Below are 18,702 nucleotides of genomic sequence, written 5' to 3' on the forward strand. Positions count from 1 at the left end.
TGTGTGTGTTCAGTCTGTAATTGTCCTACTGATGTCTGACGTGCTATTTTCCCGTTATGTGCTGTATGTAAATGTAACTTGTTCCTGTTATATGTTATATGTGCTGCAGAACAGGAACCAGATGGAAATCAGCTTTATACTGAGTCAGGCCGTTTTCAATTGTAACTTTGTTACCTTGAATACTTCCCTGTATAATAAAAATAACATAAAATAAATAAATCAACACTGAAATTCCTCATAATACAATCCCAGTGATGCTTTAATACGCCAACCACTGCAGGCAAACATCCCACAGAACAACAGGCCCGTGTTGGCACTCACCGTGGCCGTGGTGCTACCTCTATCAAGGGCTGGCAATTAATCAAATTAGATCGCGATTTGCAATTTTTGCGTCAAACGATTTCCGAACTAATATAATCGAGTTTAAACTTTTTTTTACTCATAAATGTTTTATAGAAATTGCAGAACAGCTGGATACATATTTGTAAATTCATTTCTATTTGCCATTTTTCTATTTGAACATGTGTAATTTTCTTAAGGCGAAATATCAAAGTTCTCAGTTACAAAGTGTTTTTTTGGATCATGTTTTGAAGCTCAAAAATAATTGATTTCAATATTGAACAAAATAATCGTGATTATGTTTTTTTCCCCATAGTCGAGCAGCCCTACCTCACCCCCCCCACCCCCCCTGGAGCCTTCACTGGTCCTTCAGGGGGTCCGTCCCGGCTCACTGCTCTCAGAATCACCACGAAGTTTGGAAACTTTTCATCTTTCTACACGGTCTGCGTTGTTGTGATCTGCTTATGCTTCGATTCGTTCTGCTCTCGTTCTGCTCTCTCTTTCTCATTCTGCTCTCATTCTGCTCTCTCTCTCTCATTCTGCTCTCATTCTGCTCTCTCTCTCTCATTCTGCTCTCATTCTGCTTTCTCTCTCTCGTTCTCTCATTCTGCTCTCTCTCTCTCTCTCTCTCTCTCTCTCTCTCTCTCTCTCTCTCTCTCTCTCTCTCTCTCTCTCTCTCTCTCTCTCTCTCTCTCTCTCTCTCTCTCTCTCTCTCTCTCTCTCTCTCTCTCTCTCTCCATCAGTGTCTCTCTCCCTCGATGCCTCTCTCCCAACCCATTAAGTCTGTCACAGCAGCTCAGATACAGAGCATCCACAGCCCGTGCATCTGGTAATAAGACAAGCTAATCCTGCCTTTGTTTCTGTCTGTGCAAATCCCTCTCTGGAGGCTCTCTCCTCTCTCTCTCTCTCTCCCTCTCAACCCAGTGTCCCGTCTCCCTCGACCCCCATGCCCTCTGTTGTCTTTCCTTCCTCCCATCTTCCCCTCCCAGCTTGTTTCTCTTTCTGAGCTCCACTTCCTGTGGTTCCGCACACTGGACTCGGTCTCTGAAGTCCGAACGGCCCCGTCTGTCTGTCCATCTGAGTTTAATATCTTCGCCCCGCTTCGGTCTTTCCCCCTCGCAACCCGCATGGGGGAAGAGTCTCTCTCTCTCTCTCTCTCTCTCTCTCTCTCGCTCGCTTTCTCACTACTCGACGCGACGATCTCACTTCAAAGGCAATCCTGCTCCTGCCTCTGTTCTAAGTATAACCCCTCTCCCTCCACCATCCATCTCCATCTCTCTTTCTTTCTTGCTCGCCTGTGCTTTGGTGGGTTCAACTCGACTTCTGATGCATTCAACCTCATGCAGTATTCAACCTCATGAAGCCAACTTCAACTCCCGGTCATAAGGAAGGTGTGCATCTCCTGCATATCTTTGCACTTTGTTTTTCCCTCTTTCTCCATACCATTCAAGCCATCTCTCTCTCTCTCCCTTTCCGTCTGTTGGACTGTCTCTCTGTATTTCTTTCTTAGACTGCCTCTCTGCCTGTTTTCCTATCCGTCTTTCTCTTTCTCAGTCTGTATCTCCGTCTTTCTGTCTGCCTGTCATGCTCTGATTGAGAGAGAGACAGTCCAACCAACGGCTAGTGATGCTGCTGCTCAGATGATCCTCTCTCTCTCTCTCGCCCTCTCTCTCTCGCCCTCTCTCTCGCCTTCTCTCTTGCCCTCTCTCTCGCCCTCTCTCCCCTCGTTCCTCCGGTAGCTGTGCCGTGTTGGGGGGGGGGGGGGGGTGCAGGCGGTAAATCCGGGGGTGCGACGGAGTGTAGCGAGGCGCTGCACGGCCACTTAAATCACAATCCCGTCTTTTCCATAATGAATTCTCTTAAGTCAAACACTAGTTGAAATGTAGGGCGAATATCGGAGCAGAAGTCCCCCATACCTCCTGCCGGCTTCAGCAGGGCAGGGTGGTAGGTAGAGAAATTACACACCGAGCCCCCAGCAGCCCCCCAGGGAAAGAGTGGCTGTGTTGATAGCAGACGTCTCGGGAGAATACTTGAAAAATGGCTGCTTCTGCTGTGCAGTTCCATTTAGCTGACCAAGCGTGTATGTATAACTGTCCATTGAGGGCCCATCTATTTATCCAACCACATCGCTCTCTCCCTCTCTCTCTCTCGCTCTCTCTCCCTCTGGTCGCTGACAGGGGAGGTATGGCGTTGAAGCAATACTAACATTTCATTTGGAGTGTATATGCCATTATACATCAGCGCACACAAACACACACACACACACACACACACACACACACACACACACACACACACACACACACACACACACACACACACACACACACACACACACACACACACACACACAGCAGCATCCTATAGATTGTTGGGTGGATATTCCGAGGCTCAGGTACTGTAGGAAACCCTTCCTCTTTATTGGCATGATCATGCTTCACCAATGACTATGGACGAAGGGCACTTGACTAAAGCCTGATGTCTGCACCCTACATAGGCCTCCTTGAACAGGACGTCCTAACCCACCTGCTCCCTGACAGACTTGGTGTCTTTGTTTTGTTAACACAAATCAGCACATACTTCCTGCCCTGTTGAGGTAGCTTACAGCTTGCATGCGCTTATGTGGGTTGGAACACCAAAGCTATGGGAGCGGCTACATACACTCGACCGCCAACCGCCCAAATCCGGTTTGCGCCCGCACCGCCCGGGGGGGGGGGGGGGGGGGGGGGGGGGTTATGTGGAAAACACATAACTGATTTAAATAGCAAACCGGACAAATCATTGAATGACATCTTGAACCACTGTTGGTCGCTTTGGATGAAAGGAGATGGTAAAAGCTAAAATAATAACGAGTAAATAGTTTCTCGGCTCAATACCAGAAGACAATGACGTTCCCTGATCACGTCTGAACATGACACTGCCAGGGACTCGCTTGTGATAAAACAAAAACATAAACAAAAATATATTTCTTCCTCATCTTTTAGTCAGCAGCACCACATTAGTTAAGCTCTGACATACTGATGAAATATTGATTGCGGCATAAAGTCAAAGTATGTTTTGCAACCACACCATGCTACAAATATGAATAAAACTAAGCCTAAAATCCTAAAAAACACACAAACAAAGAACTAATCTAAACCTCTGTCCAAAGTCACTGAGAGAAATCTATTGCTGACAAGCAGCCAGTGTAAAAACAGCAGACATGTTGACATCTTTTAATTGAAGGGACAAAATTATGTGCCTCAAGTCAATTTCATATTTCTCCTCCAATTTATACACTTTTGTGTACGGACACATTTTATAAAAACGCAGACCGGAAAATGAATTATAAATTCATGGCTGGATCTCCAATAGCTGTTATTACTCTGAGTGGAGGCGGCTCTCGTGAAAGCAGAGAGTAGAGCCAGCCGACTGCAGCTTTCAGCAGAGTGAGAGTTACACAACAACTCATTAATCAGCGGGTACAACAGCGTCGATAATGTTGTCCTAACCCCCCCGTCCTGTCGTCTGAACTTCGCTACAGGCGCCCCCCCCTATCTGGTGTTCCTTCAGGAGGGGGGTTTGAGCAGGGTGGGTGGGCAGAGAGTTGATCTGTGAGTTCCTCAGAACGGAGGTGTGTGTGGGGGGGCTGAGGTCTCTGGAGACGATTCATTCATCAAGAGCTTGATATCGCTGAAGAAAGAGATTCGATAAGAGGGCCGTTTGTCGAGCTGGTTTGTCCACGGCTGATTTGTGGCTGTTGTGATCGCGGTTGATTGATGATGCCTGAGAGAGGTGGCCAGGAACCGCTTGGCTGGAGGCTGAAACATTCTCCCTCCGTCTCCTGAGCTTCAAGCACCAGCAGTGGCACGGGAAATGTGATCAGGAACGATGAGGACGATGTGGAACGGGAACAGCTGCTCCACTGCGAGTCATTGAAGGGAACGCAGACTGCTGAGGATCCGACCTTTCGATCACAAGCTTCAGACTCCGCAGCCAATCACGTTTCACATGTGTGACTCGATACATGAATATTTAGATGATAGCGGATGTTTGTGCACACCATAGATTCACCATAGCATTTTGCTCTGCACTCAAGTTTGATCATTATTTCTGCTTGACGAAAACGCCTGGAGATTTAGCATGAAGCGCGTGGCACAGCGTGTCAGACCGTATCTCGCAATGCAGCTCGGGAACGGGAAGCTTGCTGACATTCTGAGGTTGCTGACATTTTGGGGTTGATTCCTAGCGGTTTGGGTCAAAGTGAACTTCAAACAAGTGTAGAAGAAGCAGGAACGATGCACTGGTGCTGCAGAAAAGATCAAGTCGATCAATCAAGTAAAAATTACCAAATCTCTTGGTGCTTATGACTTCAAATCCTCAGCTTCTCTGCTATAGATCCAAATTAAATACTTCCCTTCACCCTCTTGCCGGCATGTCAGAGAACGATAATTGAGGGAGACACATTGTGCTCCATACCTTATGTGATGTCATGAACTAATTAATCTGGGGAGCTGAAGAACTCCCGGCTGAGAGCGGTACTTATTGACTCAGAACCGACGAGCTACGGTCTCATAGGCCCTCCGGAGGCAGAAGGTTTCCAGAGTCAGGTTCTAGACTCCAGATTGATTCCCTCTTTGATCTAGAGCATTCCCTGATCAAAGCAGAGAGAGAGCCATGTCGGGAACAGGAAGGGTGATGGTGCAATTACCACCTGGCTCAGGGATGATAAGAACGATGATGAAAGGATAAAGTAGCCTAACACAAAATATGTATGATCAGCGTGAGAGTAGCATACGGAACAGAAACAAGCATCTGAGGGGAGGTTGTATGGTGTAAAGGAGTCACTATCTAGAAGCCAACCTGGCAATGCGAGAAGCAGAGAGCCTCTGTCTGACATTGTGCACTAGTGATGGGTCGGTCGCGAACGAACGAATCCCAAAGGTGAACGACGAGAACTGATTCCCAAAACAAGAGAACTGATTAATTCTAATTTTTTTTACACATACAACAAAAATATGGTCACGTTAATATCATATACAAACGAACAGAGCTTCGTCTCCCCACGACCTGATATTTATTGAGTCCAAAACGTTCTCATCGATTCAGCCAATGAGAGCAGGTAGCAATCGCATTGCCATGGCGCATGGGTAAACAAATGATAAGGCACCACCACACAAGTTAACTAACGATCGCTGTAGGCTTCAATATCATGCAAGCACTTTATGTTTTCTTTATTTTTGTTCTACATCACAATTGCATGCTTTAATTAAGTATTGTTTTTACCTACCATTATGAGCCTCGTTTGGTCTAGTTGCTAACGTGCTTCACTGATTATTAGCACTACTATTTAATTCTTACTGCACCCCATTATGTATTAAGGATATTTATGGAAAAAATATATATATATTAAGCATATATATATTAGAGCTGTCAGTTAAACGCGTTATTAACGGCGTTAACGCAAACCAAATTTAATTTTTTTTTTTTTTCTTTGGCTCAAAACAAAGAAGCAGTAGCCTGACTGCTATGTTCAAATGACATTTGTTCAAAAGAGTCGTTTAATTGCACTATAGGCTCTTTTTTTGTATCGTCCTGTTTTGATCAGTGTATATGCCAATGTTGTTATCAATAAAAAATCATTTGCACAAGGCAAGCCGATGCACTTCACCATGTTGATAAGAGAATTAAAATGAGAAGAATTATGGGACAAAAAAATCAAGGGATATTTAGCATAGAAAAAGAATTTGCGATTAATCGCGATTAATTAGAGTTAACTATGACATTAATGCGATTAATCACGATTAAATATTTTAATCGCATGACAGCTCTAATATATATATATATATATATATATGCTTAATATTTACACTTAACCTGGGTAATTTGGCCAGGTTAACATTAGAAGGCTACATGCATGTTGATTAACATTTATTCCATAATTTCCGATTCCCTGGCAAATTACGTAACAGACCATCTGACTTAACGAACGAATAAAACGAATAAATCAAACAAACGAATCGTGATAGTGAACGGAGAAGCCTACAAAGCCTACAGGCCAAACTGGCAACGTTAGAGCCACTGGCTGACGTCGGGCACCGTATAAAGCAGACAGACCAACCTGGCAACATGAGAGCCACTGGCTGACGCAGGGGCACCGTATAAAGCAGACAGACCAACCTGGCAACGTGAGAGCCACTGGCTGACACTGTGCTCCATACAAAGCCGACTAACCAACCTGGCAACGTGAGAGACAGAGAGCCACTGGCTGAGGTGTTGCACCGAATAAATCCTACAGGCCAACCTGGCAACGTGAGGGGGCCACTGGCCGACGCGGTGCACCATATGAAGCCTACAGGCCAACCTGGCAACGGTTTGACACATTTGTAGCACCCTCTGGGTAAAACAGTGCTTGAATTACAACATAGAATGAGATAGACTGGGGGAGAATACGTACACACACACATACGTATGCATGCACACATACACACACTCCTTATAAAATACAAAAATAAAAAAAGCACACACCCAACTTTGAAATTAAAATGCACTCCCACTTCCATTCCATCCACCTCATTAAGTATCGGTCTGCCCTCTGTGACCCTCCCTCTCCCCCCTCTCTGATGAAGTCACAGCAGAGAGGCTGCATGGTGTTTTTCTGAAGATATAGATTCTCGTCTGTGTGTCATTCTGACTCTGTGGCCTCCTCACCCCTTCCTCCTGCGGTCGCTCTCGCTCTCTCGACCCATCTCTCTCCGTCCCTCCCTCTCCTTCCATTCATCTGTCTCTCTCACTCTCCTTCCATTTATATCCCTCTCTCTCCCTTCCCCTCCCTCTCTCTATCTTCCTCCCTCCCTCTATATCCCCCTCTCCCGTTCTCCCTCTCCTTTCATTTCTTTCTCTCTCTCTCTGTCTGTCTCTCGTTGACACTCGCCCTCTGATGTGTACCAACATACATATTAATCTTTAAATGTACATAATGTAATACTGACGGGTTGAGGGAGGATGCATCACAGAACTAAAGACCAACACCAGACCAGGCAGAGGAGTAAACATACAAAGAGGGAATAAAACAACCTTTTGAAGGTGGGCTGTGTAAAGACCACCGTCACAAACATTAGCAAGGTCAGAAATATACTAATTATTGTGCAGCCCATGCTCGTTTCATGATGCCAGGATGTCCCTAATTAGTTGATAAAGCGTTGGTGCCGTTGCTCGCTGCTACCCGGACAACAGTGCAGCCACCACGGACCAAAGAATCATGGCAGAAGATCTATTAGGGCTTTGGAACCGGAAAAAAATAAAGAGAATGGAGGATGGAGGGAGATCGAGAGAGAGGATTCCCTGAGAGAGAGAGGAGGCTTTGGGTGAGCAAGTCATGTCAAACAAAACCTAACCTTAAGTCTAAAAAGACACATGGGATAATGTGTTGTTTCTTTAAGTATAAAGTATAAAATAGTATGAAAAACATTGCCAGAAGTAAATAAGTGGCCAATATATCGTCACACACCAAGAGTCTTTTTCACACTTGTTAAAAATAGTGAGATAACGAGACCAAGATCCAGAACCAACTGCTTCCTGAACCACGCTCCCATCCGGAGCAACAAAAACAAAAAAAAGCCTGCGGATCCTTGCCGGCTGGGAGAAGACTGAGGTGCCTTCACCTGGGAGTGTAATCAGGGGAAACCAGTCCTCCCAGCAGAGAGAGGTTCAGACGTCACCAGTGATCCACCGAATCTCCAGGGAGGAGGGATAGTTATTGTGGAGGGTTGTGATTGTCTGTGATCATGAGCAAACTACACTCAATTAGAGAGACGCGCCGCACTCCTCCTGCGTGTTCGTACATTACTATTCCACCGCAGAACGGCAGGCAATTACAGCAAACAACTCACGGCTCGTGGGACATCTGTTGCATTTTAACGAGGCAAACCCCAGGTAGTGTGCACACCAATTTTCTCTCTCTCTCTCTCTCTCTCTCTCTCTCTCTCTCTCTCTCTCTCTCTCTCTCTCTCTCTCTCTCTCTCTCTCTCTCTCTCTCTCTCTCTCTCTCTCTCTCTCTCTCTCTCTCTCTCTCTCTCTCTCTCTCTCTCTCTCTCTCTCTCTCTCTCTCTCTCGACTCCCAGCCTTTGTTTCCTCGGTCTTTATTTCTCCATCCCTCCCTCCAACCCTCCCGTCTCTCGCCTTTGCTCGCCTGAGCCCTGATTTTCCCTCTGATATCCCGGTAACACCTGGCTGATTAGAGATTCCAATCAGCGCCTGCACATAGTGGACAGCACGCTTCACCTCTGCCCTACATCCCAACAGTGGCTCAGAGGAGAAAATCAGCCGCTGCAATGGGAGGGACCCCCTGGGAGAATAACATGCAAGACATACTTTGGATACAAATTGCACAATACGCCCGCTAAATAGCAAATCACATTTTTTAACCTTTAAATATCCAGGTGAGTCTCGGCGATTAAAATTTCTTTCCAAGAAGAGGCTTACTTGGAAATAAAAAAAAAATCATTTCAGATTCAGACATTTCTGGTCATCGTTTTCATTGGAGTGCAGTGCATGCACAGCGAATCACTGAGACATGAAAAGCTGACCGTCTCCGGCTCCTGACAGCTCTATACAACAGGCTCTGCCTTTCAGATTATCCAAGGAGAGGAAGAGTATTTGCAAGAACGAGTTGATCGGTTGAACAACCAAATAGACAATAGACTCGCTGCTGTAATTGACTGTGAGAAACGTCAACAGTGATCAACTGTGAGGACACTGGAAGCACATGTTGGGTATGGATGTGAAATGCATACGTACTCGTCCTCTGACTGGCTACACGATTGTTCTGTAACTAGGAGACCTTTTTAAAGTGAGCCCCATTAAAGGATGTCTAACCAAAACAGTCTAACCAAAAGGAGTATGCCGTTCCCTATAGTGGAGCTGGTCAGAGAATCTTCCAGAAAGACCTCCTTTCTTCCACGCAAGAATGAAAGCGGTCGCATGGCACACACACATGCTCCCGTCCTCCACCTGTTGTCACGGTTACCAGCCCATAACAACAGTCTCCCGGGCCTGTAGGTCTATTGAATGGTGTCACATAATCAAGTAGGAATGAATATATTGTGGTGCGCAGAGGGATAAGCAGTTTGTGTGTGTGCGCGTGCGTGCGTGTGTGCGTGTTCTCATGATTTGAGTGCATCACAAAAAGACGTACCGTAACCCACTTGAGATAAAAGCGCCGGCTAAAATACTTAGGACTTAGGAAAATGTAGTTGAGTGTCAGAATACTGTAGTGTAGGCAGGCCTCTCTTCTCTGAGCTGATGCACACATTCTGCTCATCTTCAAAAGAGGGAATGGAGAGAGCGTTTCAACAGCTAGTGAATCATCTTACGAGTCAACAGAAAACAGCGAAAATAGAAACGGAAACATCGAAAAAGACTTCACACGGTCTCTATCGAAGCTGTCGTTTGTCACCTGGGGTTTATGCAAGTCACACCTACTGTACTTATAATGATTTTTTAATTGGTTAATGGCTAGTTTATTAGTTACCAAGGAACACACACACACACACACACACACGTGGAGCATGATTGACTCTCTAAACGAGGTACAGAAGAGTGAATGCGACTCCGTGATGAGGCAGCATCAAGGGCCTCGCTGCCGCTCCCCGGTGGAGGCGGGTCGTTAGCGACGCCAGTGTCAGATCTTCGCGGCGCCGGCTCTCGTTAACCTGACCTAATCTGGGTCGTGCTGCAGAGAGCGGGAACGGCGGCTCCTTGATGCTCCGATGCTAAACAGGAAAAGAACGCTGTCTCCTGGATGTTCCCATCTCATTGTGATGTCTTGTTTTTCCTGAGCCGTTTTTGGAGCGAGATCGACTTCTTTAATGGGTGGGAGGTTGTTTTTTTATCAGAAATTTTTTTGGACAGCGAATGAATAAATTAATAGAATTACGTAATTGAGGAGGTGATGTTTTCTTACTGAGGATAATGAATTGTAGTACTGGAAGGAGTGCAAGTACGAGGAAGACTCTCTTTCTCTCACACACGCGCACACACGCACACACAAACACAAAAAGAAAGAAAACCCTTCACTGCGTTGGTGGTCCTTCTTGCAGCCATTACAGGGTAAATCCCCCTATTAGGGAAGCAACAATGGTGTTTGGAAGCAATGTTCTTTTTCATATCTGCTCCACTGTCTCCCCTCTAATCAGAGTGTTGAACCTCCTGCCTAAAACCGCTCGTCCTGAAAACAACTGAACTTACTCATTGAACCCTCTGTCAAGTCAAAGGTTACATATAGTTTAGAGGTCCATGCCTCAATAAAATATGATATCCACCGTTATTATTTATGAGTGATTATAGTCCTGTGCATTATTTTCTACACTTACAATTAGGGCATTTAGCTGACGCTTTTATCCAATGCGACTTGCATCGGTTAATACACACATTGACCCACTACCGGCAGAGTCAACCATGCAAGGCGACAGCCAGCTCGTCAGGAGCAGTTAGGGTGTCTTGCTCAGGTACACATCAACACTCAGCTAGGAGGAGCTGGGGATTGATCTAGCAACCTTTCGGTTACAAGACAACTGCTCTACCTCCTGAGCTAAGCCGACCCCTCCATCTCCTGAAGGGTGAATGTTAGAAGTGTGGGGGGGGGGGGGGCTTCCTCTTCATCACTGAACACAGTAATCACTGTAGGATTTAATTGGATGTCAGACATATTTTTAAGTATCCGCTCTGTCTCACAATATTCATCTCTTGTTTAAAAAACATTTCCATGCTTTCAGAAATATGACAGACACTTGGTGGTTCACCTCCTCCCCGATGTGCAGATCTACGGGATCCATGCGAGTGACCTATTTAAAAATAAAAACAGCACATTTTTCAGACAGGAGACGAGTTTGCAACTCGATACACAAACCAAGCCATTATCGTGTGCAGTGCTACAGACTCGGGAGGTTTTTAATAGGGCTCCTTTGCCCTTATGGTGAAAACGGTAAGAGAGAGGGAATGGTGTACGGCATTAGACCCCGTCTCCAGATAAAATCCGGAACTTTCAGGCATGTTGCTGCCACCACAATAAAAAGGTGTTTGGGCAGAAGTGACAGGGTCAAACTCTTAGCAACTCTACGCCTCTCCCATGGGTCATCAATTATGACTAACCTCCGCCACACGTCGTGTCAAGGCCTCCGTGTTGACATATTGGGAGGAATCGTGCCATTCAAATGAGTGCGTCACCACAGACATGATGAAGGCCATTCAGCCGATCGCTGAGTGAAGAGGAGGAGGGGATGGGGAGGAGCAGGGAGGAGGAGGAGGAGCAGGGAGGAGGAGGGATGGGGAGGAGGGGGAGGGATGGTTGAGGAGGAGGAGGAGGAGGAGGAGGAGGAGGAGGAATGGGGACTCTTGAAAGCCAACGTCACTTCTGGAAGATGGATGGAGAGGACTTGTTGAGCTGATGGCCCAAACATTTTCTGCTCAGAGCGGCAATTCAAGCACGACTTTTCCACTTCTCCATTTTATGTTCCGTCCGTTGTATTTTACAAAACATAGAGATATGAATTTGTGCTGAAAAAATGGAATCAGAACGGTGGAGATTGTACACGTTTGTACGTGTATTGAGTATTGTATTGTTAGTGTGTGTGTTTGTAAGCAATAACATTAAAGAAATGCTAAAGTTAACCAGTGTGTGTGTGCATCCTTGTGCCTATGCATCTGATTAGGCATTTATATAGTTAATTAACAGAGATTCACGGCTGCCGTCCTCCACGTGCTTGCCATTTAATTGCTGTGGTCAGCCAATCAGAATACAGATAGGCCAAGTGATTGGTCCCGGTTGGCCAATAAGAATACAGGCAATTAAAAAAAGGGCTCACGAACAGATTCTGTTCACGTGCAATGAACTGTTCAATACACACACATGCACTAACAGATACACACACACATACCTCTCTGAAGATGCTCACAACCGGATGCACATTTACCCGCACAAAGATTAATCTGTTTCTGTAAATCTCAATGTTCCTATGGTGTTGTTTATTAATGAGATTCATGTTAACTATGGTATACATTGATACATAATTGTATAGGGTAAGAGCTAACCCTAGCCTACTAACCCCTATGCTTACAACATGTAATAATGCTTATAACGGCATTAACTAATATTAATAAACATTGTTATTAGAAAGTAGAAAGAGAGGGATATGGAGGGTAGTATGGTTTTAAACATCATGAAACCTGACATGTTTTTCAAAGTGTTATTCCATGCTGTGTCCTTCAATGTGTGACAAACACACACGGTGTGCAATGCATGCATCCAAAACACAGAAAAACAACACGACCATTTTATTACACTAATTTATTCAGTCGACAGAGCTTAATGTTCTGAGACCACACACACACACACACACACACACACACACACACACACACACACACACACACACACACACACACACACACACACACACACACACACACACACACACACACACACACACACACACACACACACGTTTTGTATTGCAGCCAGAAAAACAGTCTCTGTAGAAATAAAGCACATTTTGGATAAATGTCCTACTCATAAATAAATGCCAGCACACATTGTCCATTTTTTCTACCGCTGTCGTCTTGCTACCTTCCCCGACCCCACCCTGACAGAAACAAGACTGATCTGACGCTTGCTGCCTGCTTTGATTTCCCAACGCCTCCTTGAACCTGCGCTGGTTCCAGGTTAATATAATGCACCAACGAACCAGGGTGAATATTTATTATATTGAATAAATCTCAATTCCTTCTCTCCAGGGGGACTGGGAGGGGACGGAGGTTATGCAGGGTCTCATGTTAACCTAGAGCTGAAGCTCTCCATGGGAAAGACACGCTTCAGCCCCACTGGTGAAATGACCATTAGCAGGAGCAGGAGTCAGGTGGGCCTGCTGGAGCGATGGGAGATTGTAAAAATGTCAGATATTCTTCAGCTCGAAACTCAATATCCAGTCAACCATTTTTTTTTCGTTCACTGAATTTGATTGTTATTATTAATAGGGGTTATAAAGATCGAAAAGTTGCTTACATCAATCAACCAGAAGAAAAACAGAAAACAGAAGGAAAGGTTGTCCTTCTCCTCTCGGGATAATGAAAAGGACAGTTTACGCTGTATGATCGGAATTAATTATCAATGTTGCTGGTGAACAGAGTCTAGGGTCAAAATACTCGCTTCAGCTTTTCAGTTTACGAGCAAAAGGTTCTTATTATCTGATCTTTTCTGGGGTCACTTGATATTTTTTAAATATCACTGCTGCCAACAGTAAGTTCAAATTCACCTAATGTTGTCACGCATTCACCCTCTGGTTTCCAGTGTTGAAGAAGATATACGATAAAGGAGTGTGACTCCTTTCAAACTCTTAAAACGGAACATCGGATGACGAATGTCTGTTCAATAAAACATAAGAAGTAAACAAACTGCTGTTCTGCCCTATCGCTCCAAACGTTCTGAAGAGAGGATCGTGTTCCGAGGTTTCAAACTCACAACGTCTCAGAGGAGGGGCCCACATCACACCGTGTAAACCCAAAAGGGTGCGGTCCAATTCAGCGACACCAGAACCAGAAACGTGGTTCAACAGCAGCCCATGAAGGTTAGTGGAGGGCAGTAGAACTATAAAGAGCCCTCCTCCTAACTCTGGTAATAAAGCCGTCCTATAACTTCAAACCGCCTCGTGGTTGGAGGAGAGGTGGGGGTGTGTACACTGTGGTATTGCCAGGATCTGAATACCTTGTGTGTATTGGCTTGTCAGTTAATAAATGGTGTTAGCTAACACAGACAACCTTCATCTTTCAGATTCAATATTGCAATGTTCGTCGTGTTTGTGTGCGTGCGTGTGCCCGTGTTCGCGTCTAGGTCTGGGTGCATGCGTTCATGCGTCCGTAAGTGCGTGTTTAAAGGTGTGCGTGTATATGTGCGTGCATGTTGTGTGTGAGCACTTGATTGAGGTCTAGTGTATGCGTCCATGCGTGTGTGTATGTGCCCATACGTGTGTCTATGTCTGTGTGTTATGTGTGTGTCTGTGTGTGTACGCATCCACACGTGCATGTGCTCGTACGTGCGTGTGTTTAGGTGTATGTTCCCGTACGTGTGTGTGTGTGCCCACATGTGTGTAGGTCTGTGTGTGTGTGTGTGTAGGTCTGTGTAGGTCTGTGTGTGTGTGTGTGTCCGTGTGTGTGTGTATGTGTACCCGGAAGTCGATCCCCACGGTGGAGATGAAGCTGCCTGCGAGGAAGGCTCCGTCTTTGAAGCGCACCAGCAGACAAGTCTTCCCCACGCCGGAGTCTCCCACCAGCATCACCTGGGGGAGAGACAGAGGGGAGAGGGGGAGGGAGAGGGGGGGGAGAGAGAGACAGAGAGGAGATAAAGGGGGGGAGAGAGAGAGGGGAAGGAGAGAGGATGACAGAGACAGAGAAGGAGTGAGAGAGAGGGGGGGAGAGAGGGAGGGAGACAGAGAGAAGAGACAGGGAGGGAGAGAGAGGGGGGAGAGAGATACAGAGAGGAGAGACAGGAAGGGGGGGAGAAACAGAGGGGATGGAGAGAGGATGACAGAGAAGGAGGGAGACAGAGAGAAGAGACAGGGAGGGTGAGAGAGGCGGGGAGAGAGAGAGGGGGGAGAGTGATACAGAGAGGAGAGACAGGAAGGGAGGGGGGAGAGAAAGGGAGGGGGAGAGGGGGGGGAGAGATAGAGGAGTAGAGACAGACAGGTTGTTGAGGAGAAGGAGAGAGAGGGGAGAAGAAGAGACAGACGGGGAGGAGTGAGAGATGAGGTGCAAAGGAAGAGACAGACAGGGGTTCGGAGAAAAACGAAAGATGTGGGAGGAAGAGAGTAAGTGAGTCAGTACGTTTATTTAGCGCAGTATGATTTACAGAGCAAAGTCACAAAAGTACAATTGTAAAAAAAAAACAGATACTCAAAACACACAATCTTAAGAAAACTAGACAGCTCGAGACAAGACAAAGAACAGCTGAAATAAAGGAAATCTGAATAAATAGTCAGAGGCTGGGAACTGAAGTTCAGAGGCTGCCTGACAGTCAGAGGCGGGGGTCTGACAGTCAGAGGTGGGGGTCTGACAGTCAGAGACGGGGGTCTGACAGTCAGAGACCGGGGTCTGAGATCAAGCAGCAACGACACATTTCACTCACGTCCCGTGACATCATTATGTCGTCGGAGACTGTTTCAGTGGAACGCTTCTGAAGGAAACCGGTGGATCTGAGACGTAGTCAGGACAGCAGGGAGCCATCAGGCAGCAACTTCCCCTCATGTTTTTAAGATGGAAGGCAGCGTAGAAATAGCTCCATTTTTTTTGGGAAGGATCAAGCTAGTGGTTTTTTTTTAACGATTGAATGTTAAAAATAAACTGAGATACAACCAGAGAATGCAGGTCGTTATTTATAATCAATGCCATGCATGGACCAATAGGCCAGAGAACATAAGTCAGCCGGGAGGTGGGGAATATCTTCAGGGGGGGAGGGAGGTTTAGGCTGTCCCACCAGATCACTGAGGTCAGGGAGTAGAAAAGAGGCGGTCAAAGGGTGACGGCGGAGTCAGGAGGAGCAGAGCAGAGGGGGTGAGCTCTGACGTCCCCATCCACAGAGAGCGGGAAGGTAGCCACCACCCTTATGCTAATACCGGCACTCAGGAGATACTGGGGGGACAGAGTGGTTCATGGTGTGGAGCTGGGATTTAGGATCGGGTTTTACTGGAGGAATCGTGCAGAGCAGAGTGAGAAACACTCGCACATCCCCACTTTTACTCGGGAAGAAACGGACACCGTCGTTTAACAAGGGCCTGAATTGACAGAGGGAACAAGTCACCTTTTAATAGTGGGAGAGGAGGGGGAGAGGAGCGTGGGGGAGAGAAGGTAGAGAGGAGGGTGGGGTAGAGAGAGGAGGGAGAGATAGAAGGTAGAAAAGGGAGGGAGATGAGGAGGGTGGGGAGAGAGAAAGGAGGGAGAGACGGTAGAGAGGAAGGTTGGGGAGAGAGGAATGAGTGAGAAAGTAGAGAGGAAGGTGGGGGAGAGGAAGGAGAGATAGAAGGTAGAGCGAGAGCAGGGAGGGAGAGAGGGAGGGAGAGAAGGTAGAGAGGAGGGTGGGTGTGTGAGCGAGAGGAAGAGAGAGGGGGAGATAAAGGGAGGAGAAATAGAAAGAGGAGATATTATCGGAGCTAATAGATACAGGATATTTATATATAGCCACAGCCAGCAGAGTTGTGTGGATGAAACCATACACGGAATAGATGAGGTATAATAGAGTTTTATTATTGGTAACTGTTCAGACATTTGAGAGTGAAAGATGATAGTTTAAATCAAAGCCTTGCAGGAAACAAACGAAACCGTTTACAACGTAACAAAAAAAAGGCAGCATAGGCAACCTATTAGTATGTTGCGTCTACATGGCAACATGCGGTCTTGTTATCAACATTTCACTGTTCTTACTGTTGAGGGCCATTGATGGAGATCTCAGCGGGAACAGTTCAACTGTCCACCTTTACATTCCCATACATTACTCCATTTATATTTTAGACAACAAACAGACAGCGGTGCTCTGGATGCTCTCGGGCGCTCGCAGTAGGACGCACGCGGGCATGAGCTGACTGGGGCAAGCATGGCACAGGGGCATGGCACGCACGCTGTCACATCCACGCGCGCGCCTCTCAGTGTTGACACACCTGAGACGCGTCCAACAAACGATGTGACAAACGGAACACATTTCAAACTCTATCCAACACCGGAGCCGCGTCATCTACTTCGCCTATAAACCGTTATTAGAGAGTACGCGAACTGCTGGTCTGGTATTCAGGGGTCTGGCCTCTCTTACCTTGAAGGCGACGTCGTAGAACCCCCCGCTGGTGCTGATGGACGGCGCGCTGGGGTGCACCGCGCCGCCGGACGCGGCGACGGCACACTTGCCACTTTTCCCTACGCCGTCTTTGCAGGGCGACGCCTTGGGGCTCTTTGATGCCCCCTTAGCGCCCTTGAGCGCCTTTTTCCGCGACATGATCTCGCGACTCGGGTGTTCTTTGCACGTGCGAACGAAGTCGATAGCGAAAAGTGAAACGGGACTCGGGGAACGATATCGTTTTTGTCCGAGTACTCCCGGAAAGTCCCGAATACTCCCTGGACGACTAACTAACTTCACCTGTCGTGCGTGAATCTCATGACCGCATGAGGATCTCTAGATGTTCTCAGATTGACAGGTAAATGAAGACTAACGAGCAGCTGGTGCAGCTTGAGGAGCACCTGATAAGTCGCTCTCGGTTCCCGCGACTGAGGCGCTCCGCGCGCTGTTGGCGAGACGCGCGCAAACGTGCGCGTCTCGCCAACAGCGCGCGGAGCGGAGCGCTTAAAGGGGTAGAACTGAATTTAGGGCGGCTTACTGTGTGTGTGTGTGTGTGTGTGTGTGTGTGTGTGTGTGTGTGTGTGTGTGTGTGTGTGTGTGTGTGTGTGTGTGTGTGTGTGTGTGTGTGTGTGTGTGTGTGTGTGTGTGTGTGTGTGTGTGTGTGTGTGTGTGTGTGTGTGTGTGTGTGGGGGGGGGGGGGGGGGGGGGGGTGTGGGTGTGTGTGTGTGGCATGCGTTTATTCGCTCAATAAACTCGGGACACATCTGTCTTAGTGTGTATACAATGTTGCATGCACCTGCGCGCTGGCGAAATGAGAATGGACACTGACTGGCCGGTCTCTGTGAAGTGACAGTGACTAATGTCTTCCACTTTACATAATCCGACGGTCATTAGCGGGTGTCTCCTTCGTGCTGACTCAGAGTCTACCGTGGATCTGGTCGGTTTTTGGAGAAGGCCAGGAGACTCAGATTCAAATATTTCATGCTTGTATTGCCCAAGGGCACGCTGTTTCTCATTCTTGCTGGGATGGGAGTTGTTCCTGCAAACAGGGATTGAAGTGTTTCTCGTTTGTAAAATCACTTCCTCTACCGTGAACACGGACAAGTATTGTGGCTTTGAAATGTGGCTTTGTTTTGGTACAAGACGAACAATAGAGTACATCTCTCCCAAACCTGCAAACACACACACTCACTGCCACTCACTGAATCACACAAACACACACAAATACTTAAATTTGCAGTGATTTCTCCAAGGGTTGCTGCTGCAGAGGGAGCATCACAAATCATCATTGGTTATCGTTAATGGGTTAAAGTCTCACACACACACACACACACGCACATACTTTAACACACACACACACACACACATACTCAATGAAACACACATATGTGTGTTTCCACCGGGTGTGGCCCTGGTGGGGATCAAACCCCTGTTCTGCCATGGCCACGGTTATCTTCTTTGAGTTAGATTGAACCGAATAGTGTCTTCAGTACACACAGTCACTAGCAGAGCCA

The 18,702-nt window shown here is 46.8% G+C and overlaps 1 protein-coding gene across 1 annotated transcript in view; it reads right to left on the reverse strand.

The window, feature by feature from the left end:
• Positions 1-17,636, reverse strand: part of LOC115531581 (ras-related protein Rab-26) — a 55,775-nt gene extending 38,139 nt beyond the window's left edge. Inside the window, exons 1-2 of the mRNA XM_030340933.1 lie at positions 17,168-17,636; positions 14,538-14,648 (exon numbers count right to left, since the gene is read on the reverse strand). Coding sequence (XP_030196793.1) covers positions 14,538-14,648; positions 17,168-17,347 — 291 coding nt within the window. The 5' untranslated portion in view covers positions 17,348-17,636. The remainder of the gene's footprint in view (positions 1-14,537; positions 14,649-17,167) is intronic.
• Positions 17,637-18,702: the final 1,066 nt, after the last annotated feature.

This window comes from Gadus morhua, chromosome 18, assembly GCF_902167405.1.
Source record: "Gadus morhua chromosome 18, gadMor3.0, whole genome shotgun sequence".
Lineage (NCBI taxonomy): Eukaryota > Metazoa > Chordata > Actinopteri > Gadiformes > Gadidae > Gadus > Gadus morhua.